Genomic DNA, 23,973 nt, shown 5'->3' on the forward strand with positions numbered 1-23,973 from the left:
TCTTTCCAATCTTCCACAGTTGTCAAGGGTACCAACTTATCTCGGTGATGAGAGTAGACATGAAATTGTTCCCTTGGCAATTAACAGTACTGAACGGCAGGTTATGTACCTGCTAGCAGATTGCCTCAAAGCTACTGCAAACTTGAAACAAAACATAATTCAGTATCTGCTAGGCCTGTCCATGTGAAAAAGTGCATCTCTCATCAATATCTTAAGTTAACAAGAATAAGCAAGAAAGGCTTATCCTTGTCCTCCTTATTGATAAAATCCTATCATAGCCATGATGGTTATGTTCTGTCTCCCCTGTGGGGGGCAGTGTGCCTCTGAATATCAGTTGCCAGGAGTCACAAGGGTGGAGAGGGATGCTGTGCTCGGGTCCTGCTTGCAGGCTTCCCACAGAAATCTAGTCGGCCAATGTAAGAACAGGGTGCTGCTGGATTAGATGGGAATTTAGTCCAATCCAGCAGTGCTCTTCCTATGTTCTTCATGTATATTGGTTAAATTGGGAGAAGCCAATATGGTACCCTCTCAATCTGAATCTCATCATCCCTGACCATTGGGCATGCTAGCTGGGTGTTGATGGGAGTTGGAGGGCACCATTTTGGCTACTCTGTGCTAAATTACCCAGGTAGGCATTTGATCATCTGGCCCTAACCTCTTGATGCAGGCTGTTTATTCAGACTATTTACAACCCATCCTCTCTCAAAAACAAATGCCTTGGGAAAGTTGTAAAGCACAAAAAAAGCCATCCCAAAAGCTAAACCTAAAATAACAATATACGGTACTATAAAATGCACCATCAATTTAATAAAGTAACTAAAAATAACAGTAAATGAAACACTAATCAACTTGCAAAACTTAAATGGCCTGAGCAAATCAGTCTTAACCTGGCCCAAAACAGTCAACAGCCAGTGTGGCGTAATGGTTAGAGCAGGCATCCCCAAACTTCAGCCCTCCAGATGTTTTGGACTACAATTCCCATCTTCCCCAACCACTGGTCCTGTTAGCTAGGGATCATTGGAGTTGTAGGCCAAAACATCTGGAGGGCCGCAGTCTGGGGGTGCCTGGGTTAGATTTGAATCCCCACTCAACCATGAAGCTCACAGGGAGACTTTGAGCCAGTCACTTTCTCTTAGCCTAACCTGCCTCGCAGGGTGGTTGTGAGGATAAAATATGAAACACATACACCACTTTGAGCTCCTTGGGGGGGGAAGGTGGTATATTGATGCAATAAATAAAGGAATAAGGTAACAAAGTCTGGAAGAGGAGGGCATTCCATAGATGGGGATGCAATCTTCTCTCAATGGTGAGGTGTAGCACAGTTCTCCAGACAAGTAATACAGTAATACCTCGGGTTACGAACGCGATCCGTTCCGGATCGCAGTTCGTAACCCGAATAGTTCGCAAACCGAGCGCGATGGGCGCCGCCATTTTGCGCATGCGCAAAGCGCGATTTTCGCGCTTTGCGCATGGGCAAATCGCGCGATCGCACGTGCGCAGTGAAAACACTTCCGGGTTTGCGCAGTTCGTAACCCGAACTGTTCGCAAACCGAGGTGGTCGTAACCCGAGGTACGACTGTATGTACAAAATGGATATACTGGTGGAAAGTGTGCATTGGCTGAAATAACATACAGATATGTATTAGGTCATGGGAAATGCTTTGTAAAAAATGTATATATTAGGTTAAGTTGTTTACAAAAATGTGTCTATTAAGAGAAACTTGTACTCAAATGTTTGTGAATTTTCATGAGGAGTTTAAAAAATAAAATTTGCAAACTGATGTGGAAATGTGGAGAACTCAATTTAAGATTAGGGGTACAAATGAGAAATGGAAAGTATTGGTGGCCCAGTTGCTGTGCTAGTGCTGCATTTCATTACATCATCATCATTAAAACTTGTTTACCGCCCTATACCCATAGATCTCAGGGCAGTTCACAACATGAAAAGCTATTTATTATCTAAATGGGGGAGAAATATGTGTTCTTTTGTGTTAATCCGTTTCTCTCCTCCAATTGCAGACAGTTCCACAGTAAATCTGGCCACGGTGTCATGGACACCTGGTACGACAACCCTGTGCCTAATTATCCCCCCAACAACAGAATGGTAACCAAAGAACGCAGGAAAAGCTTCCAGACTGGTAAGTGTTGCTCCAGATGCTGGGAAGCCAGCCTTGAGTAGGTTGGTGGGTTGCATGAGCATCAATGGAAATTAATCAATGGGAGATAAGCAGTGCTTTTTTTTTCTATAAAATTAATAATTTGGGATACTCTTTGCAACCACAATCTGAATTCAAACTGCAGCTGTGAAGGAAGACTCCAGAGGGGCCCTAGAATGTGTTCCTGATTATTCCTTGGACACTCCTGCCTACCTGTCAAACATGGCTCTGACCTTAGAATAAGGCAATTTTGTATATGCCAAGGGAGATATACGAGGTCAGCTATTCAGCTAAGGAAGACTGCCAAATGCTGTGAAACCTTTTTGTGTGGTTGTCCCTCCTGGCAAATGCTACTGTTTTCTTTTGCAGCCTGGTCCAGAATGTCTGCAATCTCTTGCCCGATGTCCTTTTCTTGCCCCATAACTACTTTTCTTTCTGCAGCCTCTTCAGACACCAAGGAGGAAGGCTTGGAAGCTCAGATCAACAGGTTAGCAGAGTTGATTGGGAGGCTGGAAAACAAGGTAAGGAGGACCTTATATTTTTTAAAAAAATAATCTATTTTGACAGTGTCATCATGATGAAAACAACACTGTGATTCCATCAGTTTCATTAGACACTTGTAACAATAGCACTCTGACATTAAAGCACACCAGATTGATCAGCCTTTTGATCCAACACTGCAGCTGATATCACCTCCAAGAGCTCTGGCAGGCTGGCTGCTAGACAGTGGGGTGGGCCAACAGAATCCACCAGGTTCCCAACACCAGGTACAGGTGTCGTAACTCAGGGGTCAGCAAACTTTTTCAGCAGGGGGCCGGTCCACTGTCCCTCAGACCTTGTGGGGGTCCAGATTATATATTGGGGGGGGAAAATGAACGAATTCCTATGCCCCACAAATAACCCAGAGGTGCATTTTAAATAAAAGCACACATACTACTCATGTAGAAACACGCTGATTCCCAGACTGTCCACAGGCCGGATTTAGAAGGTGATTGGGCTCAATCCGGCCCCCAGGCCTTAATTTGCCTACCCATGTCTTAACTCATCCAACAGCTGATGTAAGCCCTAAAGATCAAATCTGCCAGTCTCTCTAACCTCAACTCACAGCTGGTGTGGTAGGGCGATGACTTTTTCATTTTTTTCCACAAAAATTATTTCCTGTAGGACAAATGGATGAACTTTTGCCTATTAATGACTAAAATGAGGTATATTCCATTGAAATATTAAAAAAGGGTCATGCACAAACCGTTTTTAATTTTTTTGTATGCCGTTTTACCATTTCATAAAATTGTATTAACAATTCTATATATATTTCGTATCAAATTTGGACACAACACCACATTCCACAATGGGGAGTGTTGTTAGCAACATAGGGTATACAAATGTCACACCTGCGCAAGGTAAAAGCCCCTTTTTGGGACCTCAAAACTCAGCCAGCAGACCCTGCCGGACATGCTGGGAAAAGAACCTACAGGAGAGGTAGCAAAACATCGTCCTCTAGCGGCGTCTATACTGTTACTGCAGCTAAAAAAAGCTTCCTTGTGTGTTTGATGACCCTATATAATGTTGTATATATATGTGACTCTAAAGCTTGGGTTCAATTTTATATCTGCTTACAGTGACTTCAAAAATGGTCAAAAAACTGATAAATAAAAATCATTTTGTGCATGAGGGGTTTTTTAATCAAATCTCTTTGAAAGATTTTATCTAATCTTTAATGAAAGCTCATCAAATTATGATACAGGGAAATGAGGTTGTAAAAAAGTCATCACCCTAGGTGGAACCACGAAACCTGGAAGACACACTTGGGAGAGGCAAGTCCCTCCTGCTTTCCCCAACCAGGTTTTAGTGACACAAGCCACGTCTGCAATAGCACCCAAAAAACTGAGAGGACTTTAGGTTTGGACCCTAGGTAATAAAGGTTGGAAGATGGACTGGATGAAGAGTAAGCACACAGTTGTCTTGCTTGCCTTCCCTTCTAGTAATTCTGCCCTGCACCTGCACCCCTGTTGTACCAGTGGTCACTGTAAGATATAGAAATTCAGTTTATCTCACCATAGTGGGATGAATTGTGCCCATGCTCTCAGTCTGCTGCCCAGGGACTAACTGTTGATGGAGAACTTCAAGAAATCCCCCCCCCCCACTTCCTTAGATTTTTTTTTCTTTAAAACAGGTTTGGGCCAGACTGGCTTTCAAAGAGAAAGCTCCTCTAGCAACCCATCTCTGAAAAATAGGACACTTGACCGCCCTGCTTGTTGACAAGCTAAGTACTGAGTAGGAACTCATGGAATGGAAATGGAGCAGAGAGGAAACCTCAGAGTAAATAATGCATAGCGTATCACCCTTGAATTCTTAAAGTGAGAGGTGAACAGGAAGACCCAAATGTGATACAAAACAGCAAGCTAGAACTAAAAGCTGTGAAAATGAGAAAGAGAGAGAGAGAGAGAGTGCAGAAGATCATGGAAAGTGGAAGGATATAATGAAGGGCCTATATTCTGCTCAGAATAAAAAGGACAGTGTACTCCTGACATTTGGTTATACAATGTTTTAGTAGAGTACAGTAAGATCCATCCTATTTGTATTGCACGATGAGCATTTTATTTAATAATATAATCAATGGTTTTCATCTTTTTGTGGGGTGGGACAAGATTGAGCATTTTTTGTCAATCACCTTTTTGATGTTATTTTTATGTTTTGTATTCTGGTTTCTGTGCTCTGTATGCTTTTACAGTTTTAAGTAGCTTTGAGCAGTACGTGTGAAAAGGATCTAGGAGTCTTGGTAGACCACAAACTTGACATGAGTCAGCAGTGTGATGCAGCAGCTAGAAAAGCCAATGCAATTCTGGGCTGCATCAATAGGAGTATAGCATCTAGATCAAGGGAAGTAATAGTATGGCTGGGTTTTGTGAACAGTGCTTTGCAGCTGCTGTTGATCAGCAGTGCCTGCAAGCTCACTTTTGGCTGAGATTCATCTCCCACCTACCCCATCAGTTGATTGTTGGATGAAAGCACTGTGCAAAATAGTGCTCTTAATTGGGGTTTTTGAAGATGTCTCCAGAAGTGCCCTGCACTTTGAAAGGGACTTTATAGACACCACAGAGCAGCTGATTTGCAGTGCCCACAAGCATCTTTTCTGCTGAGCCCCATCCTCTCCTGCTGCACCCCTGATATCATGCATCACATCCTGTATAGGTGGGCAGGTGGGCGTGACCTTTTGGGTGTAATGAAGGCAGCAGGCTAGAGGTCTTCCCTGCTGTTCTAAGTCCACCTTATGTATTCTAATGCTGGTACCTGGATTTTCTTGCTCCCGACAGGAGCAAGAATTTGTTGGATTTTGTTCCAAAAATAATTCATAGAAATGTACACACATTCTAAAGCTCACAAATATGGACTGGTATTCTCTCTCTCTCTCTCTCTCTCTCTCTCTCTCTCTCTCTCTCTCTCTCTCTCTCTCTCTCTCTCACACACACACACACACACACACACACACACACACAGTTACCTTGACAACCAGCTTCTAAAAATGTGGCCAAGATGATCATTATTTTATAGAGGTGCCCCTCTCCCTGGGTTGTTATGACAACACAAAAGAATAACTGTGAGGTCTCCAGTATATGACTCTTCCAAAGGATTCTCTGTAGCAAGCAGGCAATATTTGCACTTTGTGGGAGTTTGGAGATCCCTGGCCTAGCTGGTTATCCAGAAAGCCACCCCAACGTAGCCACACAAGGGGTTTAAGGGAGCTTCAGCCCTAGACACTTGCTGACTGTTCTGCTCCTGTAAGGTGCCAGAAGTTACCGACTAAGGGCTGAAGTAGGAGGACCCTGGGGCTTGGCAGAGCAAGGAGAACCTTGTCTCTTTGTGACTGTACTTTAGTGCCACCATTGTGAGTAGTGACAGGGTGGAACTGCAGCTACCAGTTCAGAAGAGGTGATAGAAGAGGTGAATATGGTTCTCCACCTAGTCCTGTATGGAAGTGTGTTTTTTTAAAAAAAGAAAAAAGAAAAGAATAAAATTGCAAAAAATGTTTATAAATTTAATTAATAAGCAATACAAAACAATTATCTAACTACATTGTAGGAAAAAGTTAAGGACAAAAATCTTCCTGTTGCCTATAGAGCAAATCAGTGAAAAATAGTAAAATTGAATTCTTCCTTAACTTAACATGTAATCAGTCACAGTTCCTTCTGTCTCCCATTATCCAGTCTAATTGTTAGCATTTGCCATTTGTTCCTCGATCTTTCCTGGCTTCCTTTTCTTTTTCTTTTTTTGCATACATGATCCTTGCTAAAGTGAAGATAGACAATACTTGGTGACAGATGTTCTCAGATCTCCTTGAATTGTTCACATTGTTCAATAGGCATAGCAGTAGTCAGCCTGGAACCCCAGAGAGCTGCTGGCCGTCAGAGCAGACAGAACTGAGCTACAGTGCAGAATCTGGAGAAATGTAAATTTCAGCGGATTACAGAGTTTCAGTTGAAATATTGTATCAGAAAGTATGGATCACATTAAAATCCAAACCAAACTGAATTTCAATGTTCCCCCACCCCCAATCTCCCTCCACTCATCTGCAGCCCTCCCTGCTCAGAGGGAGACTGGCCCTGTCCATGGCTAACCCTTCCTGCAGCATTTCCTATAGCTTAGGGAATTTGGATCGGAAAAGATGCCAGCCTTCTTCCTTCTCACATTAACAATTCATGGGGAGGAGGGAGAATTTCCCTTCCTCTGATGCACATCACACAGCAAATGAAGGCATTTAATCTATCTCAACACCACAGGAGAAATACGAACCCTTACAGGAGCCACTAATTAAGAAATGGACTCAGGTTATGCAGTAGCATGACACATTTGGGGCCCATGTATGAGAGAGAAAGCAGAGATTTTGGGTCCCCCCCCCAAAAAAAACCAGGAATATGGGATTGTTTGTTTGTTTTAAGCATTGTGGTATAATTTTGGTTGCCTCTCCCCAAAAAGGATATTGTAAAGTTGGAAAAGGTTCAGAAAAGGGCAACAACCAAGGAGATGAAGCAACTCCTCTGAGAGAAGAGGTTGTAGTATCTGGGATGTTTTACTTTACAGAAAAGGCAAGTAAGAAGCAACACGATAGAAGTTTATAGAATTATACGTAGGCTGGAGAAGGTGGATAGGGAATTTTTTCTCCCTCTGCCATAACACTGGATCCACCCCTATCGTTCTGCCCAGACACTGAGGTCCAGCTCCAAGGGCCTTCTAGCAGTTCCCTCCCTGCGAGAAGTGAGGTTACAGGGAACCAGGCAGAGGGCCTCCTCAGTGGTGGCACCCACCCTGTGGAACGCCCTGCCATCAGATGTCAAGAGAATAAACAACTATCCGACTTTTAGAAGACATCTGAAAGCAGCCCTGTTTAGGGGAATTTTTAATGTTTGATCTTTTATCGTGTTTTTAATGTTCTGTTGGGAGCCGCCCAGAGTGGCTGGGGAAACCCAGCCAGATAGACATCCTTAAACTATGGTACTACTCATTCCTCAATTTGATGGTTTGAAAAGAGGGTTAGACAAATTCGTGGAAGATTATGCTATCAGCGGCTGCTGGTCCCAAGGGCTATGTTCGGTCTCCAATGTCAGAGGCTTTATGCCTATGAGTACCAGTTGCTAGGAATCGCAGGTGGGCAGAGTGCTGTTGAGCTCAACTCCAGCTTGCAGGTTTCCCTCAAGCATCTGGTTGGAGCAGTATGGTGGACTGGCTGGGCCACTGACCTGTTCCAGCAGGCTTGCCTTGTGTTGCATCAAAAGATTGGGTGGAACTTCTGGAGTTTGGTCAGTTTAATTGTGCCCTAAGGTTTTTTTACTTGTGAAATTGTTTATTGCCCCTGCCCTCTGGCCATGCTGGCTGAGACTGATGGGAGTTGGAATCCAACAACCTCTGGAAGGCCACAGGTGCATAGTTTGGTTTTTGTTTGATATGTTCCCACGTATTTTGGTGAGCATACTGTTAATTGATGCAGATGTTGTTTTCTAATGCTTTGTTCTTGCTTTGAGCTCAGCTTTGTTTTCGGGAAAGCGGCATACACACATGGAATCAAATCAGAGTGAAATGTTCGCTAAGTGGTGAAATTTGCATGTTTGTGTGAATCGCAGAGATTAAAGAGGAGGCAGAACTTTCCCTCTCTGCGTGTCAGCTGAGGCTTAGCCTATAAATACAGCAAAATGAAGTGGTAAAGTCCTACACTGGTGGAGTGATCTGTGCCCTTTCAGACTGCGTGGGGAATGGAGGAAAAAGCACAGAGCCTCGGTCCTAGATGACACTGATTGCTGCAATGGGTATCAAATAAATAAACTTCAGTCGCAATGTATTGGTGAATTCTGATTAGATACTTTGTGTGTGAAATATGATCTGTTCTACCTAGGGCTTGGGGGAGAAATTTGACTTTGTTTGCCTTTTAATGAGAAACTCTGTAATTCACACTTTTCAAATTGACTTGTGATCTGAAACACACTTATCCTTCAAAGCTCAGATCTCTGAATTTTGTGGTGCAGTTTTCCAAGCAAACCTCGTGTATGAAAATGCACATAATTGGGTGAAAATATTCTGAAAAGGCATATATTGGTTAAAAGAACTATAATGTACATGCATTATATTGGAGAAATACAGAAAATTTGTATTTTAGTCAAAACTGCATACAAAAAATGTGTTTATTAAGCAAAATTAGCACAATCGTGACCAATTGCCATAGGGATTTTTGTTTTGTGTTTTTTTTTAATCAAATTGTTTCGGAAATGTGGAGAACTGAATCTAATAGAGGAAAGGTTAAGCACCTAGAAAAACAAAATAGATAGATTAGCCCATCCCAGGTGGTGCTGTGGTTAAACCACTGAGCCTAGGGCTTGCTGATCAGAAGGTCGGCGGTTCTAATCCCTGTGACGGGGTGAGCTCCTGTTGCTTGATCCCAGCTCCTGCCAACCTAGCAGTTCGAAAGCACATCAAAATGCAAGTAGATAAATAGGAACCGCTACAGCGGGAAGGTAAACGGCGTTTCCATGTGCTGCTCTGGTTTGCCAGAAGCGGCTTTGTCATGCTGGCCACATGACCTGGAAGCTGTACGCTGGCTCCCTCGGCCAATAATGCAAGATGAGCGCGCAACCCCGGAGTCGGTCACGACTGGACCTAATGGTCAGGGGTCCCTTTACCTTTACCTTTTTACCATGCTGGCTCTTGCAATGGGTGTTATACAGAACAATACTTAACTGCAATGTCTTTTGGTGAATTCTGGTTAGCTAGTGTGTATATGAAATAAGCTCTGTTCCACGTGAACTCCTATGCCACACAGCTGCTAATGGGGACTTTTGCTGATTTTTCTTGTTTCTGGTGGGGTTTTTGACTACTGCAGCTTCTAACCTTTCTATAAATTGTTTTCCCCACTACAGACTCTTTGGTTTGACCTGCATCAGCGACTGTCGGACAGTGAAAACACAGCTTGCACAGTGAGTACTCAAAAAAGTTTCTGCCTCTCTTCAGGAAATAAAATACATTTACATATACAAATCATCAGAATGGGAGGGACGTTCACCCTAGACCTCCATCTGCTGCAAATATGACTCGAAAGGTCATTTCTTCTTTATGCAAGCCAGGAGGAAGGACTAATGAGCATTCACCTCCTGTGGAATCCTAGGTTGTCCAGCACATGCTGTCCCCTCTTATATCAACATGAAACGCCATCTCAGCCATAAGGTCCATTCGCTGTTTTTGCAACCCCTTGAGAAAGGAAGCAGGTCCCAACTTTCTTAAAACTGGAGGAGAGACTTGTTTTCTTTAACAGAATTTGTATACCACTTAATTGTAGAAACCTCTAAGCTGTTAAATAAAATAGACAATAAAATTGCTGATAAAAGTCAATGGTTAAAAAAAGTGCACCTAACTAAAAACAGATGAAATGAGCAGTTAAAACACACACATTAAAAATAAAATTGCATGTTAAAATACATGTCATCTTGTCTAAACAAAAACGTTTCTAGCATACACTGAAAACAAGACAGCAAAGGTCCAATGTCAATGGGCAGGGAGTTCCACAGGATAGGTGCTGCCACACTGAAAAATTGATTCTTTCCCAGGGGGTTCCGGTTTCCGCCTGCAGGAATGGCGGACCTGTTTTCCATCTCTCTGACCTTCGTAAGGAATTTGGCGGTTGCTAGGGGAGTAAATGGCAACCCCCTACCCTCTCCGGGGGTTACGGAGAGGGGCCGCTGGCCCGCGATGCCCCCAGACCCACTCCGACTGTTTTTGGAGTGGGGGGAGCTTGGGCTGAGCACTTACGAGGGCCAGGACTCCCGGACGCTAATCTGCATGGCGGGGATTTCCATGGTTAAAGAAGATAATTAGGCTTAAATCTATGGACATACTTCAGAAGGAGGGGAAGAAGCGCTGTTTACTGCTGAGAAATTTATGCTGCTGAGGGAGAGGAGTCAAAGACTGTACTGCATCTGGAAGAAGGATTGATGGGGACGGAGTGATAAGGGAAGTGAGTTTTTATTTTTTTTCTTCATATTGTTGCCTCGTACCTTCCCGGACGCGATGTCCTGGCTTGTTTGGAGTGAAAGAGAAGCAAAAGACTGTGTGAGTTGAACTTTATAACTGTTGTTACTGAGCATATTTTTTAAAGATGTGGAGTTGCCGATGAGAAAAGCCCCCCCCCCAGTCGGACGGAAGGAGTTCTGGACGCGTTCGGAGGATTTATGAGCTGTGACGCACTTTAAATTGGAGCAGCGACCTGAAGCTAAGTTCAGCTATAGGGCAAGGAGATCCATTAATTTACCAAGAGTTTATGGTTTGATGTTTGGGTCTCCTGCCTGGAAAAGCTGTAAATTCTATAATGATTGTAAATCTTCATGGCTATGAGAGAAAACGAAAGTGATTTGAGCTTTTTAAGATGGCGCTGCTTCGAGCTGCTTCGACGCAACAGGGAGCTCCATTAAGAAGATTTATGGGGAGGCTGGACTGATTAACTCACACAGGAGAAAGAACATCTGTGAAACTTTGTTTGATATTTATCTCAGCAGCTGGGAAACAAACGGATGAAAGTGGAAAACATCTATGTGACTGTAAGGGGAAGATCTGGATTATTATGAACTTGGAGGACGATTTGAACTTTAGAAAAAAGACGGCAGTGGACAGTTGCGAGGAATTCCCAATTTCTTGAAGCATGGGAACCCAAATAAAAAATTCTTTAGATGATTTGGCATAACATTCGGTTTGATTGATATATATATGTGTATAATTTGAAATATTGAATGTGATATAATTGGTTTTAATTGGAAAATTAATAAAAATATTTTTTTAAAAAAAAAAAAAGAAAAAAGAAAAATTGATTCTTTCCTGTGCAGAACAAATATTGACTGACACTTGTAAAAGTGCCAGTTCTGCATATCAAAGTAGTTGAGTAGACACAGATGGGGGAAGGTGATCTTCAAAGTACAGTAGTACCTCTACTTACGAATTTAATGTGTTCCGAATGCACATTCGTAAGTCGAAAAAAATTGTAAGTTGAATCCCATAGGAATGCATTCGGGGGGAAAATTCGTAAGTTGAAGCAACCCTATCTAAAAATTCGTAAGTAGAAAAAATCTACCTTCTAAACAGCATCCAAGATGGCGGACGGATCTCCGTTCGTAAGTAGAAACATTCGTAAGTAGAGTTATTCGTAAGTAGAGGTACCACTGTAGTCTATAGGCATTCATGTTTTGCTTTGACTCTCCTCCAAGCTGCTGAAGGGGAATACTTTACTGGTTGACTCTGCAGAGCAGAGCAGTACAAATAAGAGACATGTTTGTCACACTTGGCTAAGCCTTGATCGCACGCTGAATGCATAAAATGCCTTGAAAATGCAACCTCTACCTGCCAGGGACTCCCTGCTGATTCCTTGTGACAGGTCCCAGATGTGTTTGAAAAGATTAGCTCTGAGATCCTGTTTTTGTTGTTGTGTGAACTGAGCTGTTGCCTGGAGAATGTGCTGCCGTTGAAAGTATTGTGCCAAAGATTTAAGCAAGTCCCTGTCCCTGATTCCCTCCAGACAATCTATTAATCAAGCATCCTGATTTGCTTGCACAAACCTTATGCAGTGGTTAGATTATATCCAGTCTTCATTGAGCATTCATTCTGTTTGCGGGACAGTTACATGACATGAGGCATTCATCCTGATTTGCTTACAGGGTGTTTATATGTCTGCCTATTAGCCATTTGTTCATCCTACGCTTTGAATCCATTCCACCATCACATTCCAAATTGCAAAATGCCTGCTACTTGCAAAAGTGGATTTGGCGCACTAGAGCAACTGAGACCTTTAACCCACTTTACGTGTGCAAACCTAAACTTCCTGTATGTGCAGAAATCCCTCCCACAAAGTATAGACAGTCTCGAAATCTGTCACCTCTGCATATACAAGCAGACATCTTAATACTCGTACACCTCTAGAACAAAATCTGCATGAGTATGGGCTAGAAGCAGATTCATAATGATGCTAGGCATCACTGAGCAGGAGATTTAACTCTGCTCTAGTTTTCTGGCACTTGGATCAAACTAAGAATGTAAGAAGAGCCCTGCTGGATCCGGCCAATGGCCCATCTAGTCCAGCATCCTGTTCTCGCAGTGACTAACTGGGTGCCCCTGGACAACCTGCAAGCAGGACCTGAGCACAGCAACACTCTGCCCATCTGGATTCCTGCACTGCAGGGGGTTGGACTAGATGACCCTAGGGGATCCCTTCCAAGTCTACAAATTCCCAGCAACTGGTATTCAAAGGCATACTGCCTCTGACTGCAGAGGTAGAACATAGCCACTGTGGCTAGTGGCTGTTGATAGGCTTACCCTCCATTAATTTGTCTAACGTATGCTTTCTTAATTATAATTTTTTATTAATTTTCAATATTAATGTAACAACAATCCTAAGAAATAAACAGGGGAAAAGATAATAGAAATTTAGGGTTTGGGTTTTTTTTTTTTCCTAAATTAAGGCATTTTTTCTTCCCTAAACCTGAGTTGATGTGTAGCTCAGTTCCAATCCTCCCTTTGGTGAGGAATTTGCAGTGTGGGGGAAGAAGGCGGGAGGGCAAAAAGAAAACAGGCCTCCTTTTATTGCCTTCTATCTCCCCAGGCCCACCATAAGGTAGAGCAAGGCAGCCACCTGCGGCAGGTAGTGGACAGGGAGCCATGTGGCCAGATCTGTGTGTCGTATTGCAAGAGTCAGCTGCCAATCTGTTTCGCTTCTGTATGTGGAATGGGTGCCATTTTGTCTTTTGCCTCAGACAGCAAAATGTCTTGGGCCACATTTTACTCTCCTTCACCCTGCGAGCCCTATCAAGGGCCCCGTATTTCCTCCGTATTAACAAGCGACGTGGTTTCAAAGCTTTGCTGTTTGGTTCCAGTTGTGAGCAAGGTTAACCGGGGTGATTGCTTTTCTAATCAAATCCAGCCACTTGTGATTAAGAAAGCAACTCGAGTATGAAAATAGGGCCTGAAAATAGCTTGCCTGCATTTGACAAGAGTGCCTTCGTATGGTATCTCATGGCGGGGTGGGGGAGTATTTTGACTTCGTAAGGGCAGATTCAAAATCCATCTACCTTCATCTTTGCAAATGGGGGTGGGGTGTAGCTCTCTAATACAAAATGATGGTATTTGAAGAATGACTTCTCATTTGCTTCACTTCATCACTGCTTGATATTTGGAGGCAGTTGTTATCAAGGGGGGAGGAAGGAATCCTCTTTCTTATATTGCATGGTTTTTGAACATTTGGAATTTCGGAGCTGGTATGGTATTCGTGTGACCATTGCCTGAGCCACTAGAGTTCAAATTCCCCACACTGGTATGAAGCGTGCTTGGACCAAACATTCTCTCTTGGGCTAACCTACACCACAAGGTTGTTGTTGCTATTAACTTGAGTAACACAGATAGAGTCCAGAGATTAAAGAAAGTGATAATACTTTACTTGGTAAACTGAACAAGGACAGAGTATAACTTGAGGAGAAAGAAAGATATAAGCATTTTACATAAATCAATATAACATATCAATAAAACAAACAAGTTACAAAATGCATTAAAATATAAAGTCAGCAATTTTAAAGCAAATATGCATAATAAAATTACACAAGACAATGAGAACCTAGAATATATCTATCTTCTCTCTCCTTCCTTTCATATTTATGTCACTGGTTTTCTTCCAAGGTAGGTACCCAGTATGTCAAGTCTTCTTGATAGTAGATGGCACTTTCTTGGGTCCAGGCTCTTTCTTCCAGAGGGAGGGGGCAGAAGGAGTGACAGGGTGGACTTGGGGATTGAGGGATGGTAAATATGTTAACCTACAAATAGGGATGTTGAGGAATTCCAACAAAAATAGAAAAAGAAGCAGAAATCCCTCCAGTTTGCACATTTTTTTGTGGTCAGGAAAAGAAATCTGTTGAGCAAGTATAATCAGTATTCATTTACATCATTGTTGTGTTTTAAGCCTGCAAACAACTCATATAATTGATGACATTTTCACATTCCCTTTACATTAAAGCGAATGTAAGTTATGTAAACGATTATGTATCTTATGTTAAATTAACAGACAGTGAGATGTGTTTCGCAGAAACTGAACTGTAGTGGCATGGAAGCATTGCTAATTGTGAATCTAGGTCAGAAAGGAAATCACTGCCTTTTTATTTCCTTGCCAGCAACTCATTTGTATTGCAGGATGTAGTCACAGTGACACTACTCTGCACATAGCTGCATGAGATGGACTCGTTTGTCAGCTTTGATTATTCTCCATGTCCCAGGCATGCATCGTAGAAGAGTAGGTCCCCCACCCTATTTACCTGGGGTCTTGCTAGCTGGCTGTGGAGACAGAGGTAGCTAGAAACAGACAGAACACTTCCTGTAGCAACCACGAAGTGAGCACTGTGGGTTGTATGCAATGCTAGTTAGACCCAGAGTGAACCCATTGAAATGAATGGATATGACTAATGTAGAACTATTTATTCAAATGGGTCTGTTCTACTTAGAATACAACCTTATGTACCAAATGAATGCTGGTGTGCAGCATTTGTATATCACTTTCAGGCAATCAAACATTATCTAGTTGTAACAACTACAACAACCCTGTAAAGGCAAGTCGGACAGAAAGCCGGTTCCTTGAAACTTTCTAGTGAGCTCAGAGCAGGGGGGTGGGAGAGAGAGAGATGAACCTGATTTGTAATTGTGGCCAAGGCTGCAATCCTAACCCCACTTACCTGGAAAGAAAATACCACTGAATTCAGTGAGACTTACTCCTGTGTAAGCATGGTTAGGATTGCACTGTTAGTCCCTTATTCACTACTGCACCAGCTTTCCAAAGCAAAGTTTATCTATCAAAGTCAAGGTTCAACTACGTGAAGATTCACTTCACTTTGGTTTTCTTTCTCTCCTCTCACTCTAGTATCTTCTTTTGGTACGAACTGAGATGACAGTTTCCCAGAAGCATCTGGGGGAGTTCTGTGGCTCCCTTAAGCAGTACTTGAAGACTGTGGCAGGAGAACGGGACTGCTTTCAGTAAGTACCACTTCTGTGCTCCTGCAGGAATGTTGGATATGATGGGGCAAAGGGTGGGGCGTGATCGACTCTGGTTCCCACAACCTCCTTTTCCATGTCATTTCTTACGGATATCCTACTGGGATGGGATTGTGAGTGGAGCCCAATGCTGGTTGTGATCATGGGCCAATGCGCTCCCATAAAATTTTATAAATAGATCCAATTAAAGAGTGGCTGTCACATTCTTTTCTTAATTTCACATTCTTGTAAGAGGCAGACAGTTCACGAGAACTGCTGTGGTTCATCAACCACAGAGATAATTGCTGAATAGTTTCTGTTTTCATGACAAGTGGGAGCACTAAGAGGGGAAATAATTGTAAGAAGAATTCCAATATCCACCAGCAAGAAATAATTTTATGGGGACCATCCAAAATGCTGCAAAGAATATAAGGCCATTCATGCTGTATCCCTTAACCACAAAGCTTTTTTCAACTGCTGCCCACATTTCTCTCTCTCTCTTTTTGCAGTGTAACTGCAGTCAGGCTTCCTGATGGGGTCACTTTCATCGTCTACGAGTTCTGGGAGTCAGAGGATGACTGGAAGAGGTAAGGCAAGACAGCAGGTGGACTCTTAGCAGCCATTTGGAATGCAACTACAAGGAAACTGACCAATGCAGCAAATTATTCATGAGCAGCAGCAGCTCACCATATAACAGCCAATAGCTGTTACTTTTTTTTGCTGCACATATTTCAACTATGAAACTCAGTCATGGCCACTGGGTGGTTTAAAAAGAGGATTAGACAAATTCATGGGGGGGGGAGGGCTGTGACAGCTCATGCTCTGCCTCCACAGTTGGAGATTGTGTGTGTATTTACTCACAAAAGTTTAACTTTGTACATGTGTGTATCCATCCTTGGAGGATGTAACGTTTTTAGGTGCTGGGGCCAATTTGGGAAGGAACTTTTCTGCATTAAATGAAATCTTCCTTTGGGCTGAATTCCAGAAACAAAAAGGGTCTCGTGATACACAGTGTCCCTAAGGGGCCTCTCCCCCAAACCCTGGGGACAGTTTTGCACTTTAAAAATTGTTTCTATGTGTTTAAAAATCAGTGAGGAAAAAGACTACAGCATAAACCAGTACAATGATTTAGTTTTTAAGGCAGCCAGCATAACAGCAGCAAAATGGGGGAAGCAAAGCTTGACAGCTTGAAGGAGCGCTTAGTGCATTTGTATCTAGTACAGCTGTCATTCAAAATGCAAAAGGCAGGAGGGGAGCTGCAGGGGTCCACTGCGGGCTCTCTTGGCTTTCACTTTTTAAAAACACACACACATCTGCCTTAGATCTGTGCCAAAAGTCTCACCTGCATGATGACTCTCTTCAGTTCCCTGCAGAGCCTTCTGAACATGAAACTCCTTGGCCATCTGTTGGGATGGGCACCACTGCTCCCCTCACCCCCTGGCCTTGTGCCCTGCAGTTCATCATAGCCTCCCACCTGAGCACAAGGCCCTGAATGTGCTCATCACTGGTCAGCAGCCGGGCAAAGCTCTGTGGCACCAAAGGCAGCTGATCAGAGTGTGTGTCAGGGGAAGGAAGGAGATGAGCAAAGCTATAAAGGGAGCCCCCTCTTGGGGCACAGTACAGTCACAGAATTTTGAGAGCAGCAAAGGTACTTTGACTGCCTTGTGGACTTGTGCGTTTCTGCAACTCTGATGCATACTCCCTATTTTTTTTTAAAAAAAACTGGCTCTGCAAGTACATAAATTGCAGCAGTGGTGGTACACCTGGAAAGGATGGATTGAATGGCTGATGCCTAAATCCCCTCAGCACTTTTGCAATCTTAACCTCATGTAGGTGTAAGTCCGATTTGATCTCAGTGGGACTTACCTTCTGAGTAGATGTGTGTAGGATTGCACAGTTTAAAATGTTTGCATGCTGCTGTTTGTTTTTAAAATAAAAAAGAACAAACTTTTTCAAAATAAAATTCTGCAACAGCAAGCAGCCTTCCTGAAGCATGCATGAGGGACTAGTTTGCCAACCTGTAAGGCAAAGGTTTGGTGCAGAAGAGTCTGCTGGACCAGCCCAGCATCCTATTCTCACAGTGGCCTGTGGGAAGCAGACCTGGAGTACCACAGCACTCTTCTCAACTGTGATTCCCCACAACAGTTATTCTCTGAATTTTTGGGTTGTGGTTAGTAGCCATTGATAACTTTATTCTCCATGAATTTGTCTAAACTTCTTTTAAAAAGCCACAAATTGGTGGCAAACACAACATCTACAGTAGTTGCAGCAAGTTCCATAGTTTAACCAAGCCCTGTCCTTCTGTGGATCTTGAATCTTCCAACATTCAGTTTAGCTGCATGACCCATTTGGCATTGACCCATCCTTCTTTGGAGGTCTTTAAGCAGAGGCTTGACAGGCATATGTCAAGAATGCTTTGATGGTGTTTCCTGCTTGGCAGGGGGTTGGACTGGATGGCCCTTGTGGTCTCTTCCAACTCTATGATTCTATTAGGAAAGGGAAGAAAAACTCCTCTGCATATGACTTCACTCCATACATAATCTTCCCTCCCCCATTACTTGTCTTCCCCCCCAAAAAAACCTAAAAGGCCCCAGTTGTTATAACATCTCCATATAGAAGAGTTGCTTCAGCTTCTTGAGCATTTTGGTTACTTTTACTTTCTACCCTTTTTCCAGCTCTACAATATCCTTTTTGAGGTAGAACAACTTAAATTGTAGTGTGTTCCATATGCAGTCACACGATAAATTTAGATAAGTGCATGGTGATATTAACAAGTTTGATATCTAGTCCCTTTCCTAATGATTCCTAACATGCAAAATTCCCCTTTTTCGCAGCTGCCGCATGCTGGGTTTTGCATTTCACCTGCCATCATTGCTGGTTAGCAGCAGCGATGGCTGTGCCCATTAGGCTCCCAGTTTTGTGTCCTACCAGTCCCAGACACAGTAGATGGAGCCAGAAACAGGCAGAGCCAACTAATTCCAGTTTTATTCCATTCTCCTCTTTCCTGTCAGAAGAGGGAAATGGTGGGCATTGACACTCCCTGGACTGGTAGTAGTATGTAAGCAGCCAGGCAGTAGTGCCCCTTTTCCCTCTACTAGAGTTGCCTCCACTGGTTAATGAGCTGCACTGTACAGATCAACTACAGTGGCAAATAGTGCTTTTTTCCACAGCTCCTGTTGGACTACAAAAAAAAACCCACAAAAAAACAACAGCACTTAAGCCAGAGGGAGAGTCTTGCTCACCCCACAGCAAAATAGGAAGGCGGTGGAGACAAGAAAAGTGTGTTAACACGCCTGTTTCAAAACCTCCCAAGGCACTTCAAAGGATAAATGTTCTTCCCTTGGCAAAAGTATTAAAGAAATTCCCATTCTAGCTAGCCAAACATGACAGATATAAATTACCACTGAGTGGTTGGGAATTTTTTGTGCTAAAGCCACTGATTTTTATCCCCCAAGAAACTCAGTTCTGTAACTTGTATAAGTTACACACATTAAATACTTCTCTGTGGGGAAACATTTATGCTCAAACCAAATCCTCAGCCAACTTGGGCTAGTGGGTTAGTGGGGTGTAGGGCTCCTCTTTCACAAGCTCAGCCCTTATTTCATCAGCTCATTGCTCAGGTAAAAGTGAGATTGTCTCTAAAAAACAAACAAGGCCACCTTCTCTCTCTCTCTCCTGCAGGCATCTCCAGAGTCCTGCTTGCAAAAGCTTCCAGCATGTGAAAGTGGATACGCTCACCCAACCGGAAGCAGTCTCCAGTGTGTCGGTGCCAGGTACAGATCCAGAATGTGATATATAGGAGGGAGGAGAATGAACTGGGAGATAGATAACAGATTCTCTGGTGAGCAGTTCTGTTTCTGTAACTCAGAGCAGAATGTGATGCTAGCCTGATTCAGCTACTCTTATGTTTCACGTTAAGTCAACATATGAAGGGAGGCAGAAGGAATGAGCACACTCGATCTGCTTCTCCCCCATGAGAGGGAAGCCTGCTCTATTCACATGGGGACCCAGGGTTGCACATCACATGGGGAACCTACATGAGGACAGCAAGCTCCCCACTGCAGATGGTCAACCTCCAGGTCTCTTCTCTCCGAAACGGAGGCAAGAACAGAGCTAGCAAGCCTCTCTCTCCAGTCTTCCTCCACCCCTCTGGTGTAGGAAACCTCGAAAGTGGCCTAGAAAGAACCTAGAAAGATTTCCCCAAGCTCAGAATTGTCTACATTGACTTTGAACCTGGGACCTTTTGTATGCAAAGCAAAGGCTCTACCACTGAGCAGCTTGCCACGTGTGCTGATACAACACAGCAGATGAAGACCTGAGCAGAGTTATTGCCTTGCATTAACTGCCACAATCGCCACCCCAAGCCAACCACTTGCTCAGGTTTTCAACACTGCAATGTAGCACCAGATTGTAGTGCTTGGCTGGTGGCACATTGCAATGTTGAAAAGGAGGGACAAGCTGTGTTGCCCCTGCGAAGCGCCGGAAGTCAGATAAGGAAGGACATAAAAAAGAAAATCCCATTAACACAAGTAGAGGTTAGGGTTGGGTCCTTTTCTTTTATATTTGTGACAAGACAAAACAAAACCTTTTTTCCCCCTTTGCAGCTGCTTGGTGCACCCTCAACCAAGACTGATCAGGGAAGGCTGGCATTGTTCCCTCTTCACCAGGCACTCTTGGAAGTTTCCGCTGTTTTGCAGAGAACAAAACTCCTGTCTTTTCTAACGACTTTGTTAACAGGTGTTGTCTTTCTCCCCCTCCCCCCCACGCCCTCCCAAGAACATTTCTAACTGGAACTGTTATTTACTTGCTTGCTATCTGAAGTGAAGGAAAAACAAAACAAGCCAAAACCAAAAGCCTAACTTCTGACCCTGCCAGGCACACATTTCCTCTTCTGAGATCAAAGCTCTCTGCCATTTGTTGCAGCCACCACCACTCTGCAAGTTACTGCTATCAGTAGTATAAAACTGCTGTTAAAGTATGTTGATAAATTGAAAGTTTCTCCTGGGTGGGCATGCTGTATGCCACTCATGCATGGGCTGTGTTTTCAAACTAATGCTCCATCCAGTAAATTGAACAGAAGGAAGCCCCTCTAGAAAAGCAGAGAGTATTTTTTTGGGGGGGGGGATTGCCAAAAGGGAAGAGGATGCCCACCGCTTCCCTCTGTTTACTTTCTGTGACCCTGACCGCCTGGTAGTTTCCCCCTCATGCCAGGCATATTTTCAATATTGAAGCCAAATGGGGGGGGGAAGGGGGTGTGGGGAGAGTTCAGCAACTCCTGAAGGAATTGCCCCACAGGCTCCTTGCTGCTAGTTCTGCACTTGACATGTGGGGAGGCAGAAATCAACCAGAGGTGAGAAAAATGGCCATTTAACATTTACAGTAGTCATCTTGTTGGTAGAAACTGGTGCAGAATGCATTTCTGCAAAGGGATTCTCTCTGCCTCCCAGTACCACAGATCCAACACACCAGATTGTTCCCCACTAACACATAGGCAGCAAACGAGTGACAATCACATTTGTCTGGCCTTTGCACAAAGAATTGAAATACAGTGGTACCTCTACTTACGAATTTAATGCGTTCCGAATGCACATTCGTAAGCCGGAAAAAATTGTAAGTCAAATCCCATAGGAATGTATTGGGAGAAAAAAAATTGTAAGTCGAAGAAGCAACCCTATCTAAATCGCATCCAAGATGGCGGACAGAGCTCCGTTCGTAAGTAGAGGTACCACTGTACCTTTTCTTCCATGAAAAATTGAGAGGTTTGGGTTTTTTACCATGGGAAGCTGCCTCAGACTGAGTCAATGCTGAATCAACCTAGCTCGGCATTGCTTACACTGGCTGGCAGCAGCTTTCTGTGGTTTTAGGCAAGATTATTCCCCAGAATTATGTAGAAGGAATGGGGTTCCTTCTGCATGCCAAACACTCTACCACTGAGCTTCAGTTCTCCACACAAATACTTAGTGGTGCCTCGCTAGATGAATTTAATTTGTTCCAGGACTCAATTCGACCTACGAAAAATTCGTCTAGTGAGTCCCGGTTTCCCATAGGAATGCATTGAAACTTATTCTCTGGGTACTGCCAGCTGGCTCTGGGACTTCCAGCTGCTCCGCCACTGCTGTATCATTGGGGGGGTGCTTCCCGTTTCTCAGCTAAGAATTGGGAAGCACACACCCCCACGACACAGCAGCACGCGGAGCAGTGGCAGGAAGCACACGGCACTGAGGGGGCCGATCTGGGCCAGCCCAAGGGTGAGTGCCACACACTTTCTCCTCCTCGCCTCGGCAGTGGCGGCGCTAATACAGCCAATCCCGGGTCGGCCCGAGGACGAGCGCAGCGTGCGAGGCGAGAAGAGAAAGCGTGCGGTGCTCGCCCTCTGGCCGGTCCAGGTCGGCCCCTTCAGCGCCGCCACCTAGGCAAGAGAGAGAAAGCGGGGTGTTTTGCCGCCTGCGTTCCCCAAGCCAAGGGGAAAGCAGGCGGTGAAAAGCCCCCCGCAGCTCCGACAAATGCCGGCTCTGTCGGGCAAGACGGAGGTGGGGAGTAGCGGAGGCTGCCGAGGGAAGCCGGCTTTGTGCCGGGCGTCGTCGTGAGAAGCAGTTCCTCTGCTTCTCCCGCCACAGCCTGGCACAAAGCTGACATCGGACAGGGCTTCAGAGAGGCGCAGCGCTTCTCCAAAGCCCCGCCCTATGCTCTCGGGTGTCCGTGGTGTGGCGGCAGGGGGGAGAAGTGGGGGGAACAGATCCGTTCCTCCACTTCTACCCCCCTTGTTTCCACACTACAGCCCTTTGTGTTCTGCTGGTCTCTGCCGGTTGCCCCTCACCGGCAGAGACCAGCGGAACACAAAAGGGAACCAGCTGCAGCCCAGGAAGAAGGTGCGTCTCAGCTGATCTTCCTTTGCTACAGCTGGTTTCCCTTTCGCTAGACAAATGCCCCTTTCGCTAGGTTTTGTGAGCGGAGGTTTTTATGGCCACGCTTCGCAAGACGAAGTGGTGGCCATAGAAAACCTCGTCGTCTTGCGAGGCAACCTCTGATCGCAAAACCTATTCGTATAACGGAAAATTCGTCTAACAGGGCATTCGTCTAGCGAGGCACCACTGTATCACTAACCCAAACACTAAAATAGTTCAAATATGAGAGCAATAGCACTTCTGGAAAAGAGAAGAGACAAACAAGAGAAACTGAAACCTACAGATTCTTTGATAAGAGAAATAACAACCTCAGAAAAAACTGCCTTGCACACAAATGTCCTTACCGACAGGGTTTCTGGATGGCAAAGGGAAAATGTTCTGGCATTTTCTCAGAAGATCCAGCTGGGCTGATGGAGCTGTAGTTCAGAACACCTGGAGGGTACCAGATTGGGGAAGGCTGGTCTCTATATAGCATAAGTAGCACCTGTTTTATAGCACTAATAGCCATCGTGGCTTTCCACAGAATTTTGGGAACCATAGTTTTTTCTGCCAGATGTTCTTGGCATAAGGCCCACCCTAGACAAGCTATCATATCCAGGGTGCAAGGAAATGATTGAAATGCATAGTATGGAAACACCCATAAAGTTCCCTTTCATTTCAGATTTTTCCCTATCCCCATCCTTTTGGTTTTCCCTCTGTTGCCTTCACTTATGCCAGTGCATGAATAATAAAAAAGCCTCAATGTACTTAGATTTACTTTTATTTTTAGCTGTAAGTAGCAGCACCGAGTTACTTCACTAACTTAAACACACTACTTTTTCTTTTTTAAAGAACCATTTCTAAGCGGGATTGAAGCAGGCAAAATTTAAATAATAATAAAATCTTCAGGAAGCAAGCTTACTTATCTTCACTTTTGACTATAACCTTTGATAGTTTACATGTACCGTTTTAGAAATAAGATTATTATATAGCTCTAAAGTGTAGCACACTGCAGGATGTCAGTATTAGCCAACATATAAGCAATTTTAATATTATATACATATCTATTATGCGCTATTGTATATGACTTAAGTGCAGATAACTAAATAAAAATTTAAGAGATACAAAATTGCATTCTGAGTAGAACTCTCATTGTTGCCACTTTCCTCTGTTTTCACCTGCCCTTAAGACCATACGTCAATTCAGACCGGGGAGCCCATCTATCCTACTCAACAGAGGGCAGTCCTCTGTTTGAAAGGCCAACTAATCCAAGACCAGCTTAGAGATAAAGAACCCTAAGATGGAAAAGGGGGAACCTCTGCAGTTTTCATCAACAGTCCGCACCTGGGCAGGTCAGTCTTCCCCACTATGGTGAGGTAGGAAGAACCAGCTGCACAAATATAAAA

At 43.9% G+C, this 23,973-nt stretch overlaps 1 protein-coding gene across 1 annotated transcript in view; it reads left to right on the forward strand.

The window, feature by feature from the left end:
- The window catches only part of NECAB2 (N-terminal EF-hand calcium binding protein 2), a 152,800-nt gene extending 129,100 nt beyond the window's left edge, over window positions 1-23,700 (forward strand). The window contains exons 7-13 of the mRNA XM_035119359.3: window positions 2,020-2,138; window positions 2,598-2,677; window positions 9,560-9,616; window positions 15,574-15,686; window positions 16,193-16,270; window positions 19,365-19,456; window positions 20,288-23,700. Of these exons, the coding sequence (XP_034975250.2) occupies window positions 2,020-2,138; window positions 2,598-2,677; window positions 9,560-9,616; window positions 15,574-15,686; window positions 16,193-16,270; window positions 19,365-19,456; window positions 20,288-20,316 (568 nt within the window). The 3' untranslated portion in view covers window positions 20,317-23,700. The remainder of the gene's footprint in view (window positions 1-2,019; window positions 2,139-2,597; window positions 2,678-9,559; window positions 9,617-15,573; window positions 15,687-16,192; window positions 16,271-19,364; window positions 19,457-20,287) is intronic.
- Window positions 23,701-23,973: the final 273 nt, after the last annotated feature.

Source organism: Zootoca vivipara, chromosome 6 (genome assembly GCF_965207765.1).
Source record: "Zootoca vivipara chromosome 6, rZooViv2.hap1.1, whole genome shotgun sequence".
Taxonomy (NCBI): Eukaryota; Metazoa; Chordata; class Lepidosauria; order Squamata; family Lacertidae; genus Zootoca; species Zootoca vivipara.